This window comes from Portunus trituberculatus, chromosome 21, assembly GCF_017591435.1.
Source record: "Portunus trituberculatus isolate SZX2019 chromosome 21, ASM1759143v1, whole genome shotgun sequence".
Classification (NCBI taxonomy): Eukaryota; Metazoa; Arthropoda; class Malacostraca; order Decapoda; family Portunidae; genus Portunus; species Portunus trituberculatus.
In genome coordinates, this window is record NC_059275.1 from 6,607,937 (window position 1) to 6,628,983 (window position 21,047).

The 21,047-nt window shown below is 37.5% G+C and overlaps 1 protein-coding gene across 4 annotated transcripts in view; it reads left to right on the plus strand.

Moving 5' to 3' along the window:
- Nucleotides 1-21,047, plus strand: part of LOC123507096 (nephrin-like) — a 56,966-nt gene that overhangs the window by 12,155 nt on the left and 23,764 nt on the right. For 3 of the 4 annotated variants that reach the window (XM_045259657.1, XM_045259660.1, XM_045259659.1), the window contains 13 exons: nucleotides 12,343-12,454; nucleotides 12,885-13,060; nucleotides 13,248-13,434; nucleotides 14,426-14,538; nucleotides 15,869-15,971; nucleotides 16,247-16,398; nucleotides 16,851-16,965; nucleotides 17,287-17,432; nucleotides 17,746-17,921; nucleotides 18,161-18,325; nucleotides 18,698-18,811; nucleotides 19,130-19,274; nucleotides 19,658-19,813. In XM_045259657.1, coding sequence (XP_045115592.1) covers nucleotides 12,343-12,454; nucleotides 12,885-13,060; nucleotides 13,248-13,434; nucleotides 14,426-14,538; nucleotides 15,869-15,971; nucleotides 16,247-16,398; nucleotides 16,851-16,965; nucleotides 17,287-17,432; nucleotides 17,746-17,921; nucleotides 18,161-18,325; nucleotides 18,698-18,811; nucleotides 19,130-19,274; nucleotides 19,658-19,813 — 1,860 coding nt within the window. The remainder of the gene's footprint in view (nucleotides 1-12,342; nucleotides 12,455-12,884; nucleotides 13,061-13,247; nucleotides 13,435-14,425; nucleotides 14,539-15,868; nucleotides 15,972-16,246; nucleotides 16,399-16,850; nucleotides 16,966-17,286; nucleotides 17,433-17,745; nucleotides 17,922-18,160; nucleotides 18,326-18,697; nucleotides 18,812-19,129; nucleotides 19,275-19,657; nucleotides 19,814-21,047) is intronic. The other variant, XM_045259658.1, reaches the window with a different exon arrangement.

Consider the following 21,047-nt stretch of genomic DNA (forward strand, 5'->3'; position numbering starts at 1 on the left):
TCAATTTATAAACTTGTATCAGATCCCCTCTCTCTCTTCTCTGTTCCAGGGTTGGTAGATCCATAGCTTTTAGTCTCTCCTCATAAGCCATTCTTGTAGCTATCTTTCGTAGTCTCTCCAATTTCTTTATGTGTTTCTTTTTATGGGGGGTCCACACAACTCCTGCATATTCCAATCTGGGTCTTATTTTAGTACTTATCAATTTCTTCATCATTTCTTTGTCCATGTAGTGAAATGCTAATCCAATACTCCTTAGCAAATTATGTCTCTCTGAAAATTCTATCAATATGGCTTACCGGTTGATTGTTTTCTTCCATTGTCACTCCCAAGTCCTTTTCCTTTTTTACTTTTTCTAGTTCTACTCCATCTCCCATCTTATAGATTCCCACTGGTCGTCTTTCACTTTTCCCATTTCCATGACATGGCTTTTGTCCACATTGAATTCCATCTCCCATTTTTTACTCCATTTCCAGATCTTGTTTAAGTCTTCCTGCAGTATTTCACAATCCTCTTTTGTTTTATGACTCTGCATAGTTTCGCATCGTCCGCAAACAGATTTATGTAGCTGTTCTCTCCATCTGGCATGTCGTTTATATATATGAGAAAAGTATTGGCGGCAATACTGACCCCTGTGGCACTCCGCTGTCTACTGCTCTCCACTTGGACTTCATATCTTTAACTAACGTCCTTATTTCTCTCCCCCTTAAGTAATTTTTCATCCATCTCAATGTGCTTCCTTTTAAGCCACCCTTCTCCTCTAACTTCCATAGTAATCTTTCATGTGGCACTTTATCAAATGCCTTTTTTAAATCTAAATAAATACAGTCAACCCATCCCTCTCTCTCTCTTGTACTTTATCAACTATTCTAGAGTAGAAACTCAATAAATTTGTTACACATGACCGACCTTTTCTAAAACCAAATTGGCTATTTGATAATAATTTGTTGTCTTCAAGAAACTCAATCCATTGTTTCTTTATTACTCTTTCACACATCTTGCATATTACACTAGTTAGTGATACCGGTCTGTAATTTAAAGGTTCTTCCTTCCTTCTGCTCTTATATATGGGAACCACCTCAGCTCTTTTCCATTTTACTGGTACTGTTCCATTTTCTATTGAGCATTTTATGATGTATATAGGACTTTCTAGTTCTTCCTACATTCTTTCAGTATTCTGCCTGAGACTTCATCCGGTCCCATTGCCTTCTCCTCATCTAATTCCGTCATCAACTCTTTTATTTCAAGCTTGGTTACTTTAATCTCTTTCATATGGACAGTCTATTACCCTGTGGTCTTTCAAATTTGGATTCCTTAGTAAAGACCTCCTGAAATTTACTATTTAACAGTTCTGCCATACTTTTTGGGGTCTTCCACCATCCCGTTCTCTCCTTTTAACCTTTCTATTGTTTCTTTTTGCCTTATTTTTCCATTTATGAATCTGTAGAACAGTTTTGGTTGTTCCTTACATTTTTCGACAATGTCCTTTTCATAGTTTCTTTCTTCTTCCTTTCTCACCTTAGCATATTCATTTCTTGCTGTTTTGAAGTTTTCCTTATTTGCTGGATTTCTATTTCTCCACCTTTTCCATGCTCCATCTCTTTTCTCCTTTGCCCTAGCACACCTTGCATTAAACCAATCTTTCTTTCCTTCTTCCTTAGGTCTATATTTCAGGACATATTCCCTGACTCCTGTTTTGTATATTTCCAAAAATAAGTTATACTTCTCTTGCACCGTCTCTGAGTTTTCCATCTCCTCCCAGTTTATGTTTTTAAAATAGCTCTTGAGGTTCTCAATATCAGCCTTTCTGTAATTTAATATTTCTAATTTACATTTCTAATATTACATGGTCACTCTTTCCCAATGGGCACTTATATCTTATATCATCATTCATTTGTATATCCTTTGTAAAAACTAGGTCCAATCTTGCCGGCTCATCGTTTCCTCTGAATCTTGTGTTTTCCTTTACTCTTTGGACCATCATATTATCTATCATTAGATTCAGGAATCTATCTTCCCAGGCTTCTTCCCCCATACCACTTTCATAATTTTCCCAGTCCACCTCCTTACAGTTGAAATCTACTAATATCACTTTTTTCCTTTCTTTAATGATTTCTCGTAAGACTCCTTATTGGGTCATTTATCATGTCTTTATATTCTTGATTGGTCCATGAATTTGTTTTTGGTGGCACATATGTTCCAATGATTGTTAACTCCTTTTTATTAATATGTATCTTAATATACAGTATTTCTGATTTTCCTTCCCAAACACCACTTGATTTACCACCATCTCTTTCCTTAACATCATCATGACTCCTCCTCTTTTACCCACTCTGTCTCTCCTCCATATATTATACCTTTTATCTATATCTAGTTTTATTGCCTCATTTAACTTTGTTTCCACCAGGCATACAATATCTGGATCTTTTTTCTTCTGACTATAGTAATTTCTTCGACTACTTAACTTCTAAAGTGGAGCACATTCTGTCCCTCTACCCTTTCGCTGAGATTTCCATTCTTGGAGATTTCAATGTTCACCACCAGCTTTGGCTTTCCTCTCCCTTCACTGACCACCCTGGTGAACTAGCCTTCAACTTTGCTATCCTCCATGACCTAGAGCAACTGGTGCAACACCCTACTCGTATTCCTGACCGTCTTGGAGACTCGCCTAACATTCTTGATCTCTTCCTCACCTCTAACCCTTCTGCTTATGCTGTCACCCTTTCATCTCCGTTGGGCTCCTCCGATCACAATCTCATTTCTGTATCTTGTCCCATTTTTCCTATCCCTTCGCAGGATCCCCCAAGGCGAAGGTGCCTCTGGCGTTTTGCCTCTGCCAGTTGGGGGGACCTGAGGAGGTATTATGCTGATTTTCCCCTGGAATGATTATTGCTTCCGTGTCAGAGACCCATCTCTTTGTGCTGAACGCATAACAGAGGTGTTAGTATCTGGCATGGAGGCATACATTCCTCATTCTTTTTCTCAACCTAAACCTTCTAAACCTTGGTTTAACTCAACCTGTTCTTGTGCTATACATGATAGAGAGGTTGCCCACAAAAGGTACTTGAGCCTTCCATCTCCTGAATCTCATGCACTTTATATCTCTGCCCAATCATGCCAAGTCTGTTCTTCAACTTGCCAAACACTCTTTCATAAATAGGAAATGTCAAAATCTTTCAAACTCAAACTCTCCTTGTGACTTCTGGCATCTAGCTAAAAACATCTCAATTAACTTCACTTCTTCATCTTTCCCTTCTTTATTTCATCCTGATGGCACCACTGCCATCTCTTCTGTCTCTAAAGCTGAACTCTTTTCTCAAACCTTTGCTCACAACTCCACCTTGGACAATTCTGGGCTTGTCCCTCCTTCTCCTCCTCCCTCTGACTATTTCATGTCTACAGTCAAAATTCTTTGTAATGATGTTTCCCATGCCCTTGCTGGCCTAAACCCTCGGAAGGCTTATGGACCTGATGGGGTCCCTCCTATTGAACTCAAAAACTGTGCTTATGTGCTTGCACCTTGCCTGGCCAAACTCTTCCAACTTTGTCTATCAACTTGTACCTTTCCTTCCTGCTGGAAGTTCGCCTACATTCAGCCTGTTCCTAAAATAGGTGACCGTTCTAACCCCTCAAACTACCGTCTTATAGCTTTAATCTCTTGCTTGTCTAAAGTTTTTTAATCTATCCTGAATAGGAAGATTTTCAAACATCTGTCACTTCACAATCTTCTGTCTGATTGCCAGTATGGCTTCTGTCAAGGTCGCTCTACTGCTGATCTTCTGGCTTTCCTTACTGAGTCTTGGTCATCCTCTTTTAGAGATTTCGGTGAAACTTTTGCTGTTGCGTTAGACATATCAAAAGTTTTTGATAGAGTCTGGCATAAAGCTTTGATTTCAAAACTGCCCTCCTACGGCTTCTATCCTTCTCTCTGCAACTTTATCTCAAGTTTCCTTTCCGACCGCTCTATTGCTGCTGTGGTAGATGGCTACTGTTCTTCTAAACCTATTAATAGTGGTGTTCCTCAGGGTTCTGTCCTGTCACCCACTCTCTTTCTATTATTCATTAATGACCTTCTTAACCAAACTTCTTGCCCTATCCACTCCTACGCTGATGATACCACCCTACATCTTTCCACGTTGTTTCAGAGACATCCAACCCTTCAGGAAATCAACAGATCACGCGGGGACGCCACGGAACGCCTGACTTCTGATCTTTCTAAGATTTCCGATTGGGGCAGAGAAAATCTAGTAGTTTTCAATGCCTCAAAAACTCAATTCCTCCATCTATCAACTCGACACAGCCTTCCAGACAACTATCCCCTCTTCTTCAATGACACTCAACTCTCCCTCTTCCACAATGAATATCCTCGGTCTGTCCTTTGCTCATAATCTTAACTGGAAACTTCACATCTCATCTCTTGCTAAAACAGCTTCTATGAAATTAGGTGTTCTGAGGCATCTCCGACAGTTTTTCTCGTCCCTCCAACTGCTTACTCTGTATAGGGGCCTTATCCATCCCTGTATGGAGTACTCTTCGCATGTTTGGGGGGGTTCCAGTCACACAGCTTTGCTTGATAGGGTGGAATCGAAAGCTCTTCGTCTCATCAACTCCCCTCCTCTGACTAACTGTCTTCAGTCTCCTTCTCACCACCGAAATGTTGCATCCCTTTCTATATTTTATTGCTATTTTCATGGTAACTGTTCTACTGATCTTGCTAACTGCATGCCTCCCCTCCTCCTGCGGCCACACTGCACAAGGCTTTCTTCTTCCTCTCATCCTTATTGTGTCCAACTCTCTAATGCAAGAGTTAACCAGTACGCTCAATCATTCATCCCTTTCACAGGTAAACTCTGGAACTCCCTCCCTGCATCTGTATTTCCGAATTCCTACAACTTGTCTTCTTTTAAGAGGGAGGTATCGAGGCATTTGGTCCCCTAATTCTGGCTGACGGTTTTGGCACTTTTTGAATTCTTTGGAGAGCCAGCGCTCAAGTGGGCCTTTTTCTAACTTTCTTTTTTTTTTTGCCCTTGGCTGGCCCTCTTCCCTACGTAAAAAAAAAAAAAAAAAAAATGTAATCTCTTAATTCTAATTGTGTGCGTGCGTGCGTACATGTGTGTGTGTGTGTGTGTGTGTGTGTGTGTGTGTGTGTGTGTGTGTGTGTGTGTGTGTGTGTGTGTGTGTGTGTGTGTGTGTGTGTGTGTGTGTGTGTGTGTGTGTGTGTGTAATTCACTTTGGTCGCCTGCTGGTCACCCAGCCAGTCTTCCCCATTATGGAGTGAGCTCAGAGCTCATAGACCGATCTTCGGGTAGGATTGAGACCACAACACACTCCACACACCAGGAAAGCGAGGCCACAACCCCTCGAGTTATATCCCGTACCTATTTACTGCTAGGTGAACAGGGGCTACACATTAAGAGGCTTGCCCATTTGCCTCGCCAGCTTTCAGGGACTCGAACCCGGGCCTCTCAATTGTGAGTCGAGCATGCTAACCACTACACTACACGGTGTGTGTGTGTGTGTGTGTGTGTGTATTTACCTAGTTGTAGTTTTACAGGACCTGGGCTCTATGCTCGTGTGGCCCCGTCTTCATATCTACACTTATCCAATCTTTTTTTAAAACTATGCACTATAGAGATGTACCGATGTATCGGTATCGGAATCGGCGGTATCGGCCCATTTTTGAGGTATCGGTATCGGTATCAGCTTATTTTATGCCGATACTTCCGATACCTAAAAGGAATTTACTACTTAGTGATATATTCGATAGGTATAAGATATTGATGATACCAAATTAATATAATACGGCGTATTAAATTTCCGTGGTGATTACCGTATGTCATAGAATACTGTTTTCTGTGGTAATAAACCACAACCTCTAAATTGGACGTGTATGAAACGCATATAGGCTGAACTCCGGTGTTGCAGTAAAAAATGTCCCGGAAGTATCTTGCTCATCTGCGCATGCGTGGGTGGCCTATGCACTGCCAGACGCACGATGAGTCAGGACAAGATTTACTAAGCATACTGCACCATCATGTATAGGGATAAATACATGTATTTTCCAAATTCTTTTGTCATATATACAATTAAATAAAATGTTTATTAAAAATTCAAATGATTGGCATATAAACAGTTCATTAATATCATGAATAAATAAATATTTCCATCTTAAGCATGATGATTCCCCCCGATTTTTAGGAGATATGGAGTGTTTTAAAGGAATACAGAAATGGAGGAATAAAAATTAGGAGTTCTTTGTAAAGTCGAGAGATGGTCAAACCCCCTCCCAAACTCTGCAAACTCTTGATTTAATGCCCATGGAATTGGCATAAAGGGTAACAAAAAAGTGAGGGACACGAGGGACACCCGATTTGAGCCTTATGTGCATAGGCCACCCACGCATGCGCAGATGAGCAAGACACTTCTGGGACATTTTTTACTGCAACACCGGCATCCTGTCACACGGTCGGTCATGAGTCACCACACATTCTCACTGTCTCTCAGTCAGACGCTGCTCCTCCACCCACACAAAGTTCACACAGGTGAAAAGTTTATGTTTTTTAACTATAATCTAAGAATGTCAAACTTCAGATGTTGAGAATCCAACAAAATGATTTGGTATATATATATATATATATGTATATATATATATATATATATATATATATATATATATATATATATATATATATATATATATATATATAGTATATATTTTGCATTATTGTATTATATTCTTATTTGATTTATCATTAACATATATATATATATATATATATATATATATATATATATATATATATATATATATATATATATATATATATATATATATATATATATATATATATATATATATATATATATATATATATATATATATATATATATATATATATATATATATATATATATATATAGTTAGGCATTTTGCATTATTGTAAATAACAGCATATTCTTATTTGATTTATAATTAACAGTGCTAGTGCTAGCCTTTTCAAAGATATCATACTGGAATAGGTGGAAGCTCGAATTATATATGTATATTAATTTTAATGCAAATTAAATTTTTGAGTTACTTGTGTTAACCTAAGGATGTAAAGATTCCATAACTAAGAAAGTAACGATTCTGTTTTGTAATCATGTGCATTGTGTATAATTTGTTGCATATTAATTATTTAAGATCATAGCAATACACTAGAAATTTAGAATAAACTAAACTTTTTTCTATTTAATTGAAAAGATTAGGTGAAACTCGTGTTTCTGAATTGGTCTTCTAATGTTTAATTAATTAATATCAAAGGATGTCAGATTTAATTAAAGAGAAACATACACAACAAAATGAGTTTCTTTTGCTAATATTTTGTCTGTTTTACAATTTTAATAATTTTAGAAATATTTTTGATCACCAAAATATTGTCAGTAAAATTAATAATGAAAATGCACAAGACCAAATGGTCGCTAAAGGAGTAAGAAGTAAGAATTTAAAATAACTGACAAGAATCAGAAGACTGAGAAGATATTCATTCCAGTTACTGAGTAATTTACCTTTGCAAATGGCGTCAAAAAGCTTCTAGAATTGCTCCTATTTCACAAACGTTCTCAGAAGGACTTACAGCATCCCCCAAAACAAAGCCTCCCATCTGATAACGCTCGCCGTCCACCAACTCATCCTGGTGTCCAGTGCAGTAATCACTATAAGTAGTAGTATCGGTATTGGCCCAATTAGGTGGTATTGGAATCGGCCAAAATTTTGGTATCGGTACATCTCTACTATGCACACTCGTTGCAGACACCACTTCTTCATTCAAACTGTTCCACGTCTCAACACATCTTTGCGTGAAACTACTTTTTAATATTTTTTAGACATCTTCCCTTCCTCAGCTTCTTACTATGCGATCTTGTGCTTCGACTGGCATATTCTTCTCTCAGGATCAGATACTCATTGTCCACTTGCTCCATTCCGTTGATCAATTTATGAGATCCCCTCTCTCCCTTCTCTGTTCCAATGTTGGAAGATTCATAGCCTTTAGTCTCTCCTCATATGTCATCCCTTCAAGTTCTGGGACCATTCTTGTAGCTATTTTTTGTAGTCTCTCCAACTTCCTTATGTGTATCTTTTTGTGAGGGGTCCACACTACTCCTGCATATTCCAATCTGGGTCTTATTATAGTACTTATCAGTTTCTTCATCATTTCTTTGTCCATGTAGTGAAATGCTATTCCAATATTCCTTAGCAAATTATATGTCACTGAAAATTCTATCAATATGGCTTGCCGATTGATTATTTTTTTCCATCGTTACTCCCAAATCCTTTTCGTTTTTTACTTTCTCCAGTTCTACTCCATCTCCCATCTTATAGATTCCCACTGGTCATCTTTTATTCTTTCCCGTTTCCATAACATGGCTTTTGTCCACATTGAATTCCATCTCCCACTTTTTACTCCATTCCCAGATCTTATTTAGGTCTTGCAGTATTTCTCAATCCTCTTTTTGCTTTATAACTCTGCACAGTTTTGCACAATCCTCAAACAGATTTATGTAACTGTTCACTCCTTCTGGCAAGTTGTTTATATAAATGAGAAAAAAGTATTGGCCGCAATACTGACCCCTGTGGCACTCCACTTTCTTCTGCTCTTCACTTGGACTTCATATCTTTGACTACCGTCCTTATTTCTCTCCCCCATCAAATAATTTTCCATCCATCTCAATGTGCTTCCTTTTAAACCACCCTTCTCCTCTAATTTCCACAGTAATCTTGCATGTGGCACTTTATCAAATGCCTTTTTTAAATCCAAGTAAATACAATCAACCCATCCCTCTCTCTCTTGTACCCTGTCAACTATTCTAGAGTAGAAACTCAGTAAATTTGTTACACACGACCGACCTTTTCTAAAACCAAATTGGCTATTTGATATTAATTTGTTGTTTTCAAGGAACTCGATCCATTGTTTCTTTATTACTCTTTCACACACATCTTACATATTGCATTGGTTAGTGATATGGGTCTGTAAATTAGAGGTTCTTCCTTCCGCTCTTATATATGGGAACCACCTCAGCTCTTTTCCATTCTACTGGTACTGTTTCATTTTCTATTGAGCATTTTATGATGTATTATAGGTCTTGCTAGTTCTTCCCTACATTCTTTCAGTATTCTGCCTGAAACTTCATCCGGTCCCATTGCCTTTTCTTCATCCAGTTCTTTCATTAACTCTTTTATTTCAAGCTTGGTTACTTTAATCTCTTCCATATAGATGGTCTCTCTATTACCCTGTGGTCTTTCAAATTTGGATTCCTCAGTAAAGACCTCCTGGAACTTGTTATTCAATAGTTCTGCCATACTTTTTGGGTCTTCCACCATCCTATTTTCTCCTTTTAACCTTTCTATTATTTCTTTTTATCTTATTTTTGTGTTTATGAATTTGTTGAACAATTTTGGTTGCTCCTTGCATTTTTCGACTATGTCCTTTTCATAGATCCTCTCCTCTTCCTTCCTCACTTTAACATATTCATTTCTTGCTATCTTGAAGTTTACTTTATTTACTGCATTTCTTTTTCTCCTCCACCTTTTCCATGCTCCATCTCTTTTCTCCTTTGCCCTGGCACACTTTGCATTAAACCAATCTTTCTTTCCTTCTTCCTTAGGTCTATATTTCGGGACATATTCCCTGACTCCTGTTTTGTATATTTCCAAAAATAAGTTATATTTCTCTTGCACCCCCTCAGAGTTTTCCATCTCCTCCCAGTTAGCGTATTTGAAATAGTTCTTGAGATTCTCAATATCAGCCTTTCTGTAATTTAATCGGTCTCCTTTGTATGATTCATCTCTATGTGTGTGTGTGTGTGTTTTACTGTTTGATCTGCTGCAGTCTCTGATGAGACAGCCAGATGTTACCCTATGGAACAAGCTCAGAGCTCATTATTTCCGATCTTCGGATAGGCCTGAGACCAGGGACACACCACACACCGGGACAACAAGGTCACAACTCCTCGATTTACATGCTGTACCTACTCACTGCTAGGTGAACAGGGGCTACACGTGAAAGGAGACACACCCAAATATCTCCACCCGGCCGGGGAATCAAACCCCGGTCCTCTGGCTTGTGAAGCCAGCGCTCTAACCACTGAGCTATCGGGGTGTGTGTGTGTGTGTGTGTGTGTGTGTGTGTGTGTGTGTGTGTGTGTGTGTGCTTGCATTCATGTTTTATTTTTTGCCTTAGTATGGTCAGGATGTCTTTGTTGTGCGTGTAGCTGCAGTGAATGCTAGAGTGCCAGCCATGGGTGGTAGTACACCAACATGTGTTGCTCATGTTGTTTGAGTGCAGCCTGGTTTTCTTAATAAAAGGTATCCCTGTACCTTGTGAACCATTTTGTTTCAGCTGCAGCATTGTGTGTTCTTCTATAGTACTCATATAATGCATATACTGAGGAACCTTGGTTCTCAAACTCAATTGATTTCTGAATGTCTTTGAAAAATTAAGTTATTTTCCTCACAGGTTCCAATGAAAAATGGATTAATCCATTCCCAGACACATGTCCACCTTCTCTTAGTGGCTTATGACAGAGCTCCCTCCCCTTATGTGGCTGCTTCACATCACCTCAAATTAATTTATCCAGAAAGAATCTATAGAATGAACTAAGTGACACAACACTCCTCATGAGATACTATTTAGACCATGTAGATATTTTCAAGTGAGGGAAGATTTACAGAGTGATGCAGAGAGGAGCAACTTACTTATCACCAGAATGAAGGTGATCAGAACATTTAGACATTTTGCTGCTGGGGAAATGCAGGTATGCATAGTGATGGCATTGGGAGAACCAAAGTTGTTTGAGGATTACTTGTGTCAAAACTGTTTTTGTAGTGTCAGCTTCCTACTTGAAGCAATTTTCCTAGCCATATTTCTAACAAAGGTAATATCTGTCATTTGGTTTTCTTGGCAGCTGTCATTGGCTAGAGCTGCTTTTGATGTGTATCATAAGTCTGCCTTATTCCTCTTCCTTCCACATCCCTTTGTCACCCTCATGCCTCTCATACCTCCCTCAGTATCCCAGTCTTTTATTTTGTCTCTTGATGTTTGTATGTTTCAAACCAAAATAATCATAAAGGCTTTGTCTGAAAAATACATGCATGAGAAGTTTGTATCTGTGAAGTTACTTGAAGGGAAATGTGCTATAAATAGTTGGTCCTGAACTTTTTAGTACATTTCCAACATTTTAAGAATATTTTTAACATATATATAGTACTCAACTTACTGTAAGAATTGCATCAATTAAGGAAAAGATATTTCTTAATATAATGCACTTCACTGCAGGGTTGGCAATGATTAAATCAAATTGATTTAATCAAATGATTAAATCATTGATTTTTTTACTAAAAAAATCATGATTTTTTTTTTTTTTTTTTTTTTTTACTAAAAAGTATTCCATAAGTTAAATGATGTGCTCCAAGGATGGTAAAGTAAAACAACCTATTCATGTGCAATTATTCATTTATTCCCTTCATGGTATATACCAGTAAATAAATAAATTAAATTAAATAAAAAATAACACCTTTTGCAGGTGACAACATTAACCTTTTGAATCTCACTTTGTATGTCTCTGGTAAAGCAAGGAAAGCAACAGGACTTGAACAAGCATATACTGTAGATGCCACTGAGCTGGTAATCTCAGAAAAGCAACCTGCAGAGGCACTGACTGTGACTGACCAACTGGTGGAAAATACATGTACTGTACTGAGCTTAGTGAGTTCTCTTGCTCTAATGTTGCCAACTTGCCATATGTTTTTTACTAGGTAAATATCAGCCTCCTTTAGTCTTTACTAACTTGGGATTCAATGTATCATAATAATAACCAAGGTTAGCAACCAAACAGTAACAGAATAAAAGTAGATATTCTTCTGTGTGGTAATAATATAAAATGCTGTCTTGAAAATAACTTCAGGCAACTCTGTCTGTCCTAAACCTGGTCCTGTACCAACTACAAACAAGTATTGAACACGTATGTATCAGGATCCTTGACTGTGCTCACACTTACACGCCCTAAACTCAAACTTAAAGTAACCTATGGAGATTTTCAAATCACTCAGTAGGATATATATATATATATATATATATATATATATATATATATATATATATATATATATATATATATATATATATATATATATATATTTTTTTTTTTTTTTTTTTTTTTTATAAAAAAAAAAAAATCAAATAAATCAAATAAATAAAAAAAATCAATGATTTTTTTATTTTTTTGATTTAAAAAAAAAAAAAAAATCACCAACCCTGCTTCACTGCAGTAATTTACACAGCCCCTGTCCCTGTGTCCCTCCCGCAGAGCCAGCCGGAGCGCCAGTGCTGGGAGGTGAAGTGCTGCAGCCTGTGGTGGCTGGCAGCTCTGCTGAGGTGACCTGTGCCAGCCCTCATAGTCTTCCGCAAACCTCCATCAGGTGAGACTCACACATACCTTGATTGAATTAACTGAATGGTTTATTTAGTACTGTAGATTATATATTACTTATTGGAAATGAATGTAGATGTACTAGTACAATTCACAAGGTAAGTAGTTTATTTCATGTGAGCTTGGTTTTCATAGAAATATATATATATATATATATATATATATATATATATATATATATATATATATATATATATATATATATATATATATATTATGCTTGGAATATCATTTAGTAATTAACATAGTAAATAATCCTAATTATAATGCATACTAAGAATAAATTTATTCCTTCATAATGTAATTTTTAATAGTATATGCAAATTTTTTAAATGTTTAAGAAGTGAAAGTGTTGGGTTATCACATCTAAGATCAAAAGCTCATGAAATGAAACTTATAATCTGAATGTGTTTGGATAGGATTTACCACGCAGGGAAGATTGTACCTACCAGGCAGGAGCACACGCCAGCTGTGACTCAGGCCAGGGGGAGTGTGAGGGTGGACCCGCCTGATAATGGATCCATGGTTAGGTGTGAGGTGATCAGTCCAGCCAGCACCAAACCAAAAATCACCTCATCCAGGCTTTCTGTCCTATGTAAGAAATCTAGATCTTGTGTAATTTTACTTCTCCTTTTTGTGTTTAAAGTTTCTCAAAGTGGGTTTTTTAAAATCAGTAGAAGGCTTGTTTTCAGATAAGATTAGAAGGTGCATGATGGATACTCCAAACAAAATCGAAGACAAACTTATACATTGTTACATTTTCCTGATTTGCCCTTCAACAGTTCCTCCAAGGGAGCTGATGGGATCCTTGGAGCCTGAAGTGGCAGCTGAAGGGTCTCATGTCATGCTCATGTGCCTCACCTCCTCCAGCAATCCATCAGCCAACCTCACCTGGACAGCTCAAAGCTCCCTACCTCCTGTGGCCACTATCACCACCTCCCCTGCTGCTTTTGGAGGCACCAGCACCAGGTTCGAATCCCACCACGTGCAGCCTTAAAACACTTTGCCATTTGTCGAGTGGTTTAAAGTTTCCTACATGTCACCATGATACCCAGGTTCTAGGTGGTTACACCCAAGATGAGCTTCGGGGGTGATATAGGCCCTAATATGGGTACCATTATGAATAAAATTGCCTGTGCCACTAATGGGCGGAAGCTGAACAGCGCTTCCCATACACTCTTCAAGTGTGCCTACAGGCGCTATAGGCCGTACCGGAAAAAAAAAAAAAAAGTGGGAGATGGGAGCAAGTACTAACTTAATTCTATGTTAAGGATTCTTGCCAAAGACACAGTGTATTGTTAAAGAGAGCATGAGCAAGTGTATGAGCCTGTTAACCTTTAGGATGAGGTACCAAAAACTAGGCTGTTTTTTTTTTTTTTTTTTTTTTTTTTTTGAGATATTGATATTCATCTTTTGATAGGTTCAAGTCACCAGGAGAGAACAAAAAGAGAAATCAATAATTTACTTGTTAAAAATTTGAAGAATTAAGTTAAATGCTGACTTTAAGTACTGATATACACAGAACAATTTTTTTTTTTTTTTTTTTTTTTTTTTCTTCTTCTTCATGTAGGGAAAAGGGCCAGCCAAGGGCAAAAAAAGAAAGATTAAAGAAAAAGGTCCACTTGAGTGCTGGCTCTCTAAAAAGTGTAAGAGGTGCAAAAACCATCAGCCAAAGTAGGGGAGCGAATACCTCGATACCTCCCTCTTAAAAGAAGACAAGTCGTAGGAATTCAGAAATACAGATGCAGGGAGGGAGTTCCAGAGTTTACCAGTGAAAGGGATGAATGATTGAGAGTACGTACTGGTTAACTCTTGCATTAGAGAGTTGGACAGCAGCCATGCAATTAGCTTGGTAAGAAACAAGGTAGAAAAAATTTTAAGACATTTTAAGGGTTGTTTGAATTATAGTGTATGACTAAAAGTGTTCTTGAGGTTGTTGTTGTTGTCTATGACATTTCAGGTCAGAGGTGTCAATGGTGGTTCAGGCTGAGGACCATGAAAGGCGCTTGACATGTGAGGCAAACAATGGCCTGGGGTCACCCCTACAGAAGAGCTTTGTTCTTAATGTCCTGCGTAAGTGTGGGGGTGATGAGAACTACAATAGGTGGTGAATGTCAACATATTGATGATGTTATTGAAGTTGTGAGAAATGTTAGAATGAAAAAGCTTGGTTTAACTAAAAGATGTACTAGAAGGAGAGATTAGGGAAGTGGTGGCATAGTGGATAAGGTGGTGAGCGTGGGATTGGGTAGACGTCCACGCGTAGGTTCGAATCCCACCACGTACAGCCTTAAACACTTTGCCATTTGTCGAGTGGTTTAAAGTTACCTACATGTCACCATGATACCCATGTTCTAGGTGGTTACACCCAAGATGAGCTTGGGTGGTGATATGGGCCCTAATATGGGTACCACTATAAATAAAATTGCCTCTGCCACTAATGGGCAGAAGCTGAACAGTGCTTCCTACACACTTTTCAAGTGAGACTACTAGCATTATAGGCCTTAACATAAAAAAAAGGATTTCTCAGGTAGAGGATGTGACAAGGCAGTTTCACTGACCCTGCTGCCATTACAGTAAAGCAGTGGTTCCCAACTTTTTCTTGAATGAATACCACTTGGAGGTGTGGTACAGTTCCCACATACCACCTGGTTCCAGAAAAATACAATTCCAGCAAATATAAATTCATTCACAAGTAGAACACAAATTAATTAACAACAAGGAACACGACTCAGTTTAATGAGAGGAATGCATCTGTTTCTTTTCTACCAAGTGATCAATGCCAAATTATCTTGTGTAGGGCAATAGTAATTTTTCAGAGAAATGAATTAATCCAATTTAACTAAAATTTGCTTTAGATACTGATTTGTGGTCATGTACCACTGGAAAATGGAAAGCCTCCATGTACCACTAGTGGTACGCTTACCACAGGTTGGGAACCACTACAGTAGAGGATTAAGATTGCTCTAAATTTTTAGCGTATAACAAGTCTACATCAAGAGCTGGTTGTTGTAAGCTGAAGTCTTCAACCAGAGCTTATTTTGTGAATATCTGTGATTGATGTTTCTTCACTGTTGTTCATGAGGTAAGATTATTTATTTCTTAGATTATCTATTAAGAATCTGTCTTCATAGATTACTCTTCAAACATTGGATAACTAAATAAGAAATTTGAAAAATTTCTTTATTGAGAAAAAGGAAAGGTGCATATAAAGTAGAATTGCATGTAGGCTACATGGAACAGATTCCAGATACTTACACTGTGTGTTTTTCATTACTTCTAAACTGGCTTTGATTATATTTATTGTAGAGCTAGAATACATATATATTACTAGGATTTTTGGTCAGACATTTAAGTTGCCCATGTGTATTTTGGAGTGGTAATCACTCTGTCTTTCCAACAGATGCTCCGGTGTGGCGGGAGAGACCATCTGAACAGATCAATGTGTGGGAGGGTATGGACGTCTCCATCACAGCTAGCGCCACAGCTAATCCAGGTCCTGTCAGGTAAGGAGGCATGCAGAGCAGGGTGTGATTACAAAAACTTGATCACAATAACCAATAAATTGATAACAATAACTTATAGGTGATAATTGGTAATAAATGACTGGCGATAAGTTTATCACCCTATAAATAAGCGATAAATTATTATGTCCAAAATCCTGACACTTATTTCTACTTTTATCTTAAAAAGATTGTAAAACCCTACAAAAGAACTTCAAATTCATTGTTTATAAAAAGAGGAAAATATGACTGACAGCATCCTTCACTTCCTCTGGCAGATACTGGTGGCGCCGTGGGGAGGAGACTCTGGTCGGCGCAGGAGGGACACTGCGTCTTGGATCAGCCACTAAGAGCATGGCAGGGAATTACTCCATCAGTGCTTACAGTCAGAGGGGAGCCATCAATACCTCTTTCTTTCTGAACATACAGTGTGAGTTTTATTGCCTAAAGTGTAATGCTGCCTGGCATGCCTTTCTATAATGGCATGCAATTATTTTCTTTGTTTATAAAAGCAAGAAACAGCTATAAATCTTATGCATGTATTTGTCAGTGATTTGATTTTTTTTCTGTTCTAAGGAGCTAGAGACTTAAATGCAGAACAATATCCTCTTTATGAGGATGTGAAACTGGTGTTTAGATTGCTTGATTACAGTATTATAAAGAGCAGGATATTCATCATCAATGTGTGGTGTACTCAGCATTCAGTACAAGGCTTTCAACTACCAATTACTCTAAATTAATTCTTAAATCACTGCACAATGCCAGTTTAATTAGTCTTTCAATTAATCTCAATCCCTTAAAGACAAATTGTGTTTTCCACATTGGGAATTTGACTACAGATATTTCTAAGAAAACAACAAAAGAGCAATTGTTTTCTCCCAGATGGACCAGACAATGTGATGGCACCTGACCGAGTGACAGTGAGTGAAGGGGATGCTGTTGAGGTGCGGTGTTCAGCCTCAGGCAACCCCTTGCCTTCCCTCACCTGGGTGGCAGGGTGGGTGTGCCACTGCCATACACTTGAGTACCACCTGTACTCTGCTCATGTTATTGCTACAACATTCTCTTTTTAGTATTTTGTTAGCTATGAACTTTTTGCTATAGCGTTCCTGAATTTGAGATGAGGTATACTAAGAAACACCACTAGTAATAAGATATTTATAATATTTCTAATAAATAACATTTTTTACCAATCATCATCTTGACAACTTTATTTGAGATACATTTCTTAAACTAGAGAAAAATGACATATATGGAGGGAGTCTTTTATTACAGTATTAGATCTTCCATCTTGAATTAAATGCCTTGTTGACACCAGGAACCAGAGTGTTGGCTCGGGTGTTGGTGTTGCCAGGCTGGTGCTGCGATCAGCTCAGAGGGAGGACACGGGCCTCTATGTCTGTCAGGCATCAGGCAACCTCTCGTCGCGCTCGCAGTCTGTGCCCACCAAGCTTATCATTACACGTATGGATGGATACTTCAAACATTTTGCCTCCAACATAGAATTTACTATGACTTACAAACATATGAATACATTTTTTTAAACTACTCATTGAAATATATTTGTCTTTTATTCAAATTTATAAATGTTACATTAGTATCTATTATTCATAGTTCATACAAATAAATCCTGTATATACAGATGAAATATTCAAAATTTCATGGAATAATAAATGATTGGACGATCTGAATTTAAAATGGAATTTTGAAGACAATAACTGATTTTGAAGCCACACTTGACCTATATATAAGGATTTACCATAGTCTGTCTGTTCAGAGCCCGTGTCAATGAGTGAGGACAGTGGTAAAGTGAAGGGGTCCTGGGCATCCTTGGGAGGGAAGGGCAAGTTGGTGTGCCAAGTGAGGGCTGCACCGGCACCCTCTTTCCTCTGGACCACTCATGAAGGAATGAAAATCCTCAGTAGTGACAAGTACCGTATTCACAGACCGGTGGTGAGTGCTGTCTTGGACTGACTGCTTATCAGTTATATGTTGTGGTATTATATTTTCATTAAGAAATGACACCAGCCTTTGTTATTGTTTTAAAATCAAGTCTTCAAGTATTTATTTATTTATTTTTTTTTTGGTATTGATGATGCAGTATTTCCAAGTAATCCGAGTTACTTGGAACACAAAATGATCATTAGTCTCCATAAGAAATCATGATCTTATTAATCTCCTCTGTCATGTAGGAAGTGGATGGCCTAGTGACATGGTCCTCTGTGCTGGAGGTGTTTGATGTGTCCCCACAAGACTACCAGCCCTATCACTGCTCAGCCACCAACCCCCTTGGCTCAGGCTCCACCGTCCTCACTCTTAGGCCTCCTTCACGGCCCTTCCCTCCCACAAATCTCACGGTACTGAATGCTAAGTATACTCTGTAGTCATGATGTTGATATCAATAAATTATTTTCATTTCTCCTATTTACTCTCTATTTGTCATTCATTTCTGCATTTCTTACTTTTTATCACCTTTCTTTTCCTACCTCTATCATGTATATTCATAACTACTTCTCATCCTCAGCTTTAGTATTTTTTTATGACATAATATTGTTTTTATATCACAAAAGTAAAACAATAAATAGATCAAGTTAAGTATGTGTTTTCATAATTGATTTTACATGTTACAGCTGTGTTATCTGTCAGCATAGAAATTAGTTGTGTTATCACACCGCAGCTTTTGTCTTTAGGTACTTCATGTGTTTTCTCACAGCTCTTTTATCTCACAGGTGATCAGTGTGAGCAATGTGTCTGTGGTGTTAGGCTGGAGTCCCAACCTTGCTGGCAGTCGTCCTTTGGGATACACAGTCAAGTATTACCCGACTGGCACAACTACATTTGAGGTGTGAATTTCTCTTGCCTCAGCTGTTTAATCATGTCATTGCACAAATACATTAAGGAGTTATCTGATAGTTTAATCAGACTGTTATTTTAGAATGATGTGAGATGTCATAACAGCAAGTGTTTTTTGTTTCTTGAGTTTATTATGTGTAAGGACTATGGAGAGAGAAAGATTCTGGAATGATGAGTGCAGAGTTTTGCAGTGCATGTAGCATTATATGAGGGGTTTGGAATATTTCCTCAGTAATATTTTGCATCACAAAAGGAAGTGCATCGTCAATGTATATGTGAATGTGGAGTTAATTGGTATTCATCACCAGTATGAGGAAGTCTCAGACGGCAGCAGCACTGGGGTGGAGGTGGGAGGCCTGACGCCTGAGGTAGAGTACAGCCTCACTGCTCAGGCCAAGAACAACCAAGGCCGCTCAGACTACGTCACACCTCCAGTCACAGTCACTACCTTAGGTTAGTTGAAGCAGTTTCAGATGTCTTGAGACTTCATAGAAACTATCTGTAAATCTGTAATATTTAAGTCTTACAAAGTTGGTAAATTTAATTTAAGATTATCTATTAGCATAAAAGTTTCTCATTTGATGAAATACTGCTGCTAGGCTAATTAATAATTATTGAATATTTATTTTTGGAAAAATGTAAATAACTATCATAATTGTTTGATTATAATAGTTATTGTTTTTGTATTAATCATATTTTATATTATTAACCATGAAATTTTATAAGAAGCCATTAATTTGAAAACAATGTATACTTGAAAAGTGGGATTATACTTTTCAAGTAATGTAAGTAATATATATCCTAGTTGTTTGAATGATAATTTCTCATTACATCAGCAGGAGGAGGGGAAGGTGTGGAGGGGAAGGAGGAGAGGCATGTCACCAGTTTCTTGTTGCTGGTGATCATCATGTCTGTGTTTGGGCTCTTGGTGCTGAATGTTGCTGCCATCCTTTGCTTCCTCCGGCACCGCAAGAGAAGGAATTCCTCAAGAGGTGAGTTAAGGAGTTCTTATAAGGCTGCAGAAAGTGTCCTCTGATTATGTTTTAGCACAATGCCCTTGGTGTGTCCAGACCAAGAGGACAATACCACTTTGATTTGAGGTCTTGAACCTACAAGTTGAATCCATAGAAAGCAAAATAGGTATATAATTCATGAAATATTTCAAGTGAATTAGTACCTTGTTGTAACACAGAATTATACTTCAGACAATTCAGAGCAAATTTATTATACTGAGCAGGCAGACTTGATTGATAAACCCACATGTTTGCTGGTCTCCCCCTCCTCCACCCCATATATATATATATATATATATATATATATATATATATATATATATATATATATATATATATATATATATATATATATATATATATATATATATATATATATATATATATATATGCAGGGAAATCACCGTGGAAATCTTCATTCCTTCTGCTTTATTGTATTCCAGTGTTTCGCCTTACATCAAAAGGCATCCTCAAGGCCTATAATAATTAATTACAAATGTAAATATGACAATCTAAAACGACATTATGAAAACATTAAGTAAAAAAAAACGAAGTAGAAAATGTAAAAAACATAAAAAATTAAGTGTCACAATACATAGTAAAAAAACAACAACAAATGCACAATACAAACAAATACATTTGTTATTTTTTTTACTGTATTGTGACTTAATTTGTTATGTTTTTTTACCTTTTCTACTTAACTTAATGTTTTCATAATGTTTTAGATTGTCATACTTACATTTGTAATTAATTATTATAGGCCCTGAAGATGTCTTTTGATGTAAGGCAAAACATTGGAATATAATCAGTAATCGTGTGTGTGTGTGTGTGTGTGTGTGTGTGTGTGTGTGTGTGTGTGTGTGTGTGTGTGTGTGTGTGTGTGTGTGTGTGTGTGTGTGTGTGTGTATATTTACCTAATTGTATTTACCTAGTTGTATTGTACAGGGTTTGAGCAGGGCTCATAGTGTCCTGTCTTCATATCTCCATTTATCTAGTTTTTCTTTAAAGTTATGCACACTATGTGCTGCAACAATTTCCTTATCCAATGCATTGCATTTTTTATCACTTTTCCCATTGATCACTTTTCCCCATTGGACTAAGGTATTGTAAGATTAGAGGGGACTCCAGTTTCTTTGTGAAGACTAAGTCAAGCAATGATGGTTCTTCCCTCCTGTACCTTGTGGACTCTTCCACCCACTGGTCCATTGTATTA